The sequence below is a fragment of the Nicotiana tabacum genome, chromosome 7, assembly GCF_000715075.1.
Source record: "Nicotiana tabacum cultivar K326 chromosome 7, ASM71507v2, whole genome shotgun sequence".
NCBI lineage: Eukaryota > Viridiplantae > Streptophyta > Magnoliopsida > Solanales > Solanaceae > Nicotiana > Nicotiana tabacum.
The window spans coordinates 105,964,736-105,972,701 of NC_134086.1; the positions used below are offsets into that span (position 1 = coordinate 105,964,736).

Genomic DNA, 7,966 nt, shown 5'->3' on the forward strand with positions numbered 1-7,966 from the left:
TGCTGAAATTGAGACTGGCCGGATGACCACGGTAGTAACTCTGAATAGGAGGTGCACTGATAGGAGCTGGCGGTGCACTACAGGCTGGTTGCCTAGAATGAGGCACATAAAGACCACAACTCCTTAAAGCACTATAGGATGCCTAAAGCGCTGATTGATATGGCCTGGGAGAATGGGCCTTACCAAAAGTACCCCTCCCTCCAGATGAGGCACCACTAAAACTACCGAAATGACGAGGCATCTTATTAGACCCTTGCCCTCTCTCCTGTGAAAGAACATCCTCGATCTTCCTGGCGACATTAGTAGTCATCTGAAAAGAAATCTTCGCCCCAGTCTCTTTGGCCATCTGAGGCTTGATAGAATGAGTGATTCCTTCAATAAACCTCTTTATACTCTCTCTCTGTCTCTCTCTCTCTCTCTCTCTCTCTCTCTCTCTCTCTCTCTCGGTAGGAAGCAAAAGAATAACATGACGTGCTAGATCCACAAATCGAGTCTCATACTGCATGACTGACATACTGCCCTGCTGGAGAAGCTCAAACTACCTGTGGTAACTCTCTCTCAGTGTGACAGGGAGGAACTTCTCAAACAATAGCTGAGAGAATTGGTCCCAGGTAATAGCAGGAGACGCAGCTGGTCTGTTAGATACATAATCCTTCTTCCATCTCTTAGAAGGACCCGTCATCTAAAACACAGCAAAATCGACCGCATTGGTCTCAACTATACCCATGTTCTGCAACACCTCATGGTAGTGGTCAAGATAATCCTGTGGGTCCTTAGAAGGTGCTCCACTTAAGTGATCTGGGAAGATCTTGGTAAACTTGTCCAATCTCAATAATCCCTCAGAAGACATGGCATGTCCATCATCAACATATGCTACAACAACTGGCTGAACTATGTGGGGCTGCTGGAGTCTGATAGTAGGGTGCCATCTGCTCTGAAATGTGAGTAGCGGGAGTTTGTGCTCCTACCCTAGCCTAAGAGACGGCTGGTGCCATAGGAAATGTACCAGCATGGGACACACTCTCCATAAGGCCTACAAAACAGACCAAAGCATCTTGAAGCACTGGGGTGGCAATAAACCCCTTCGGGACCTGAGCTGGTCCGACCGGCACAGTCTGGGCTAGAACCTCCTCATCGAACTTCACCTGAGGTTCCACCACTTGTGCTGCTACTCGAGCTCTGGGCTAAGCTCTTCCCCTGCCTCGGCCTCGGTCTCGACCTCTGCCCCTCGTAGGAGCTGCCGTTGGGGGCTCCGGTTGCTGTCCAGCTGAAGATGCAGTGTGTGATTTCGCCATTTGTGAGAGAACATAATAGAAGGTTTCAATCAGCAATGATAGAGTAAAATCGCATTACGGAGAAGAATAGAAGTGAAATTGTTCCTAACTCCATAGCCCCTGGAATATAAGTACAGACGTCTCTATACTGACCTTCCAGACTCTACTAAGTTTGCTAATGACTCATGAGACCTATGTAACCTAGTGCTCTGATACCAACTTGTCACGACCTGAAATTCCCATCGTTGGGATTGTGATGGCGCCTAACATTTCACTTGTTAGGCAAGCCAACGTTAGAACATTTTATCCATTTTAGTAGTTTGAATTAAATAATGAGAAAGAACTGGAATAAATAATCTAAAGTAATAATGTGGAAGTTAAAACAACCAACGTTTAATACATCCCTGAACCCGGTGTCAGAAGTGCACGAGCTGCTAGAGTAATACATACAAGGATCTGAAATAACATAAAACTGTCAGAAAAAGAAGGTACACAGCTAAATAAAAAAAAAGAAGGGGGATCCAGGAGATGCGGGCGTTGAGAAGTTGTACCTCAAGTCTCTGTACATTGTCCGTCCGAGCTCACGAATACGAATAACCGTTGTTAGACCGACTTCAAAATCTACACAAGAAGTGCAGAGTGTAGTATGAGTACAACCGACCCCATGTACTCTATAAGTGCGGATCCTAACCTCGACGAAGTAGTGACGAGGCTAAGGCAGGTCACCTACACTACAACATGTATGCAGTATATAATAATGATAGAAAATGGAAATACGGAATAGGATAAAATAGTCAACTGAAAATAATAACTTCAGCCTAAAGAAATAAACCAGTGTCGTCCAGAATTACCAATCCTTAACATTTTAGATGAGAATACCGAAAACCAACACAGCTCAAGAAATGAAAACACATAGGTTGTTGCGGCACGCAACCTGATCCCACCGTACAGCACATAATCCTCCCTTATTACACTATAATAACTTCAACAATAGAGATAATATATAAATGATGCATCACGTAATCCGATCCACCATAAATCAATACCAGTATCATAATTCACCCTTATTTCGCCATATCAATCCACTCTTATTCTGTTGTGGTGTACGACCCGATCTCACCGTACAGTACAAGTTCACCCTTATTCCACCATATCAATCCACCTATTGCGGCATGCAACTCAATCTCATCATATCAGTACCAAATACTCAATGTGCACAGTTAAATTAACAATTCTAACCACGAAAACCTTTACTATCAGTAAATACCAAACTGAACCAGAAAGGAAAACCTTGTACAACATAAGAATCTACATAAGTAATACTACACAGCGAGATCAGTCCAAAAATTGATAGTTATAAGGTGCAAGTAAATCAGTTTAAGCAAATAGAAGGGAATCATGAAGGTATGCAAAGATCTGACATTATTAACAGGAGCCGACATTGATTAACAGGTAGCAGTTAAGCATGGAAAGCATCTAGAGCAATTATAGTTAAAGCAGGGATCGAAATAATTAAGAAAAAGTGGAAAATTAGGGAAAACAGATAATTTGGCGGCGTATAATCACTTGTCACCTCGTATATACGCCACATGGATTTCACATAGCACATAGTCCGAAGGTTCCTAATTTCCTCAAGTCAAGGTTAGACACAATACTTACCTCACTCAAAAGACCACTCAAAGCTCAAGCACAGATTTTCCTTTCAAACAAGCCTCCAAACCAACAATATCTAGCAAATTACCAACCAAAAGATTCAAAATAAACCTTAGGAATCACCCACGATTGTAAAAGATTCAACTTAGGTCACTATTTAAAAAAGTCAACAAAAGTCAACTCTCGAGCTCGCTTGGTCCAAACCCAAAATTCGGACCAAAACCCGATTACCCATTTACCCCCGAACCCGATTATGTAATTTGTTCTGGAGTCCGACCTTAATTTGAGGTCAAAATCCCAATTTCACAAAAATCCCTAATTCTACTAAACCCCAATTTTCACCATGAAAACACTAGATTTTAGGTTGAAATCTTAGGAAATGTAATGAAATATTAAAAGAAAATGGAGTAGAATCACTTACCAATGATTTGAGGAAGAAGGGTGCTTGGGGAAATCGCCTCTAGGATTTTTTTTGTTTTGAAAATTTGAAGAATGAACAAAATCCCGTCTAACTCAAGTTTTACACAGTTGCAGATGTCGCAATTGCGATATCATGTTCGCAATTGCGAACATCACAATTGCGAGAAAGAGATAGCAATTGCGAACTCCTAAAATCCTGTTGATCCCAAATATGATAAAACAGACGCAAATGCGAACCTTTCTACCCTCTCAAATGTGGTCCTCCCTACGCAAATGCGAAGATCCTAAAAACCATGCGACTCTGCCTTCGCAAAAGCGGAATAAACAAGTTTGCAAATGCGAACTTTAACCTTGCAAATGCGAGTACCCCCTCAGGGCTCCAAACCAAACATGAACTCAAGTCTAATAACATCATATGAACTTTCTCGCGTGATCAAATCGTAAAAATAATGCCTAGAACTACGAATTGAACACCAAATTAAATGAAAATTTCAAGAAAACTATGAAACTTCTATTTTTGCAACTGGACATCCGAATCACATCAAACCAACTCCGTTTCTCACCAAATTTAATATATAAATCATGAATATAGTAATGGACCTATATCTGGTTTCGAAATCAAAATACGGACCCAATCTCAATAAAGTCAAACATCGGTCAAACTTTCAAAGTCATTAAGCTTTTAAACTTTTAAAATTCAATAAAATGTGATAACTTGAGGTAGGGACTTCCGAATTCGATTTCGGGCAAATCCCATTTCCCAAATCACGATACGGACCCACAGAACCATCAAAATACGAATCTGAATCTGGTTTCTCAAAATATTGACCGAAGTCAACTCAAATGGATTTCAAAGCAAAAATTTATTTTTTTATCAATTTTTAACATAAAAACTTTTCGGAAAACTATCCGGACTATGCACGCAAATTGAGAAGGTCTAAAATAAGATACTTGAGGCTTCAAAGTATAGATTTAGATTTTAAAACATAAGATGACCTATCAGGTAATTACACATCACCTTGACCTGCTTCCTGTACTTGATCAAGCTTCTCTCCATGTTATATAGTCATTCAAGTATCAGCTCCATTGTTCCTTGAATACCCAGTTCAGTTTCACCCAGAGCTTGTTGTCCATTGGTTAAGCCCTCCAATACTTCATCGTGCTTATCTAGCATATCATCCATATGTTTCAATCTAGTACCGTCTGTCATTGCTCAATACTGTGGTCGCAAAATCGAGGCTCTGATACCAATTGTCAAGTTCTGATTATCGCATTAAGAATTTTGATAAACTAAATGAAGAACAATTAGTTTGGGACAATTTTCTGTTTATATAAATAAATAAAAATTGGCAACTGAATTACAAACTAATTCTACTAATAAAGGAAATAGAAACTAGTAACTCTCTGTGTGACTGAATACCTGCACAAAAGAGAGATTTGGATAAGAAGAAGAAGAAGAGTTTTGGATAATAATAATAATAAGAAGAAGAAGAAGAAGAGGAGAAGAAGGAGCAGAAGGAGTAGAAGGAGCAGAAGAAGGAGAAGAAGGGGCAGAATAAGGATAAGAAGGAGAAGAAGGAGGAGGAAACACGAGGTTCAGATGAATCGAGAAGAAAGAAAGAGAACTTACCAGAATTTTGTTATGCCCCCCTCCCCTCTCTCTCTTAACTGGCTTATATCTTCAATTGAACTGATCTAGGTCGTTGCTGCTCATTAAACTACTTCTAATCTAGGCCCTTCATTTGGGTAGTTGTAATTTCAATATAACTAATTCTTTTACTTATACAATTGAGCTTGAAGGGTCATGACGTTCTCTTATTACATATACTATTAGTGCAAATTCTGTTTATCAATATCCTTATCGATAAGAAGAAGAAGAAGAAGGAGGAGGAGGAGGAGGAGGAGGAGGAAGGGGAGGAGGAGGAGGAGGGGGAGGAGTAGGAGGAGAAAAAGAAGAAGGAGAATGAGGAGGAGGAGGAGGAGAAGAAGAAGAAGAAGAAGGAGAAGGAGGAGAAGAAGGAGAAGGAGAAGAAGGAGCAGAAGGAGTAGAAGGAGCAGAAGAAGGAGAAGAAGGGGCAGAATAAGGATAAGAAGGAGAAGAAGGAGGAGGAAACACGAGGTTCAGATGAATCGAGAAGAAAGAAAGAGAACTTACCAGAATTTTGTCATGCCCCTCGCTCTCTCTTAACTGGCTTATATCTTCAATTGAATTGATCTAGGTCGTTGCTGCTCATTAAACTACTTCTAATCTAGGCCCTTCATTTGGGTAGTTGTAATATCGATATAACTAATTCTTTTACTTATACAATTGAGCTTGAAGGGTCATGACGTTCTCTTATCGCATATACTATTAGTGCAGATTCCGTTTATCAATATCCTTATCTGTTTCTTCCTTATGAAGCTTTACCATAATATTTCCTTCAACCAACTCCGGAGGTATATAATCAAGAGACATGCCATTTGTTGTTGCTGAATTTCAAGTGAATAATCTGGTCCAAGTTGGATTTAGAACTTGTTCTTTCATTGTTGGCTCAGAATTCCTCGTTGCTAGTACCTTAGCTTTTAGTGCATTTACGTTCATCCCTCCTTGCTGCCCTTCAATTCATGTCAATTTCACCTTGGGATCTCCACTAAATTTTAATTTCTTAATCCCAATGCTTAATTTAGTCGCCGACACCAGGGGAAAGAGACGGAAATTGTGTTACTAATGGTGTTACAACTCTCTGTTCATTGTTGTTTTCTAGGGTTTCTGCTATTATCCTAACACAGACTGAGCTACAATTGCTTCCCACTATTACAATTGCTTGCTTTTTTGGTTGACCTTGCCCTTTGACCGTGACAACCACCGCTAGTGTAGGTTAGCTTAACGTGTGTCGAGAGCCCTAGGCTAGAGGAACTCTCCTCGTTGAGTGATGGCAATGGAGATTCTTTAACCCTTTTTTTTGTCATTAATCAATTAGAAATGCTAGGAAAAAAATGTAATTACCAATGGACTTGACCCATGAATAAAGTCGACATTGAAATGACCTTGAAAAAAAGCATGCAATGAAATGAACATTCATTTCCTTTTTCTTGTTTTAACTGAAACTTTTTATCATAATTTACTTTTTGATAAATTTTTCAAATCAAAACAGAACTTGAATTAATTAATTTAACCAAGTCTTCAATAAAATGAGTAACACATCACATAACCCTTTTTCAATTGCAAAAAAGTGTTTCAATATTTAAGAAATATGAAAAAAGAGTAGTTTTTTTATGACCCTAAAATCTGAGTTAACTGATTAGTAAAAATAGTGTTAAATTAAAAAAATAAAGACTCTTACAGTTAATGAAATGAATTGAGGGTTCTCATTTTACAGAAAACATTTCAGTTTATCTGTTTCTCTCTATCCCTCTCTCCTGTTCTCTTTTCTCAAAATCTTCCAGAAGACTCTATGGTAACTATGTAAATCTGAGCTTGCATGTGTAGTTTGTTACGGTATCATAGCACGGGTATCAACTCGGATCCCTTCAGCATCTCAAAGTTTAGTTTTTGAATCTCACTTGAATTTCGTCAATTTCTAGAGTTTTTAATCATTGCCGCCCAATTCTGAAAAATTGACTCAAAATTGAAGGCCTCGGGTTTGATTGAAGACTTCATACTTCTCAACCTCATCAAGTTGAAATCTCGCACATGGCTATCAACCAAGGTGAAGAAACGAGCCCTAGTACGAGGAGAAATGACTAATTGGTCATCGATATTGGTAATCCTCTTTACATTCATCCTTCTGATAGTCCTGGAATGACCTTAGTACCAGTTCCGTTCGACGGAATTGGATATCCCTCATGGAGAAGAAGCATATTGCAAGCTTTGTCAGTTAAAAACAAATTAGGGTTTATAAATGGGGAATCTAGAAGACCTAGCCCCGATTCACCTCAATTTCACCAATGGGAGAGGTATGATGATATGGTAACCTCATGGATGCTTAATTCCCTCGCCAAAGAGATTTCTGATATTGTGGAATATGTAAATGACTCAGTTGAGCTGTGGAGGGAATTAGAGGATCGTTATGACCAAACAAATGGGGCAAAATTGTATCAGATTCAGAAGGAGATTAATGACCTTGCCCAAGGTTCCTTAGATATTACTACATATTATACACGAATAAAAAGACTGTGGGAGGAACTGAAAACCTTTGAGTGTCAAGTCTCAATGCAGTTGCAGTTGCACATGTGGAGCAAAGAAAACTATGCATAAGGCAGAACATGATCGACGGCTTATCCAATTTTTGATGGGACTAAATGAGGTCTACACAATAGTGCGAGGAAGCATTCTTATGATGAAGCCTCTGCCTTCTATGGCACAGGCCTTCTCTCTGTTAATACAAGAAGAAAAACAAAGAGAATTCAAGCCTAATAGTCAGCTGAATCTAGATTCCACTTCACTATATGTGAATGCAAGTCCGCAGCATCCAAGTCCATTTGGAGCCAAGAACTTCAAGACACACTATACAGACAACAACAATAATAAAGGTCGCCCATTCTGTGATTACTGTAAAAGACCAGGACATACAAAGGAGAAGTGCTACAAGTTACATGGATACCCTCAAGGCAATTCTCACAACAATCAGAACTTCAAT

At 39.4% G+C, this 7,966-nt stretch overlaps 1 protein-coding gene across 1 annotated transcript; it reads left to right on the forward strand.

Moving 5' to 3' along the window:
- Nucleotides 1-7,128: 7,128 nt before the first annotated feature.
- Nucleotides 7,129-7,584, forward strand: LOC107807587 (uncharacterized). The gene has a single exon (XM_016631996.1). The coding sequence runs from the start codon at nucleotides 7,129-7,131 to the stop codon at nucleotides 7,582-7,584; it is 456 nt and encodes a 151-aa protein (XP_016487482.1).
- The last annotated feature ends 382 nt before the right edge of the window (nucleotides 7,585-7,966 follow it).

Coding starts and splice junctions, on each gene's coding strand:
- LOC107807587 (XM_016631996.1), top strand. CDS start 7,129: ATGACCTTAGTACCAGTTCCGTTCGACGGAATTGGATATCCCTCATGG.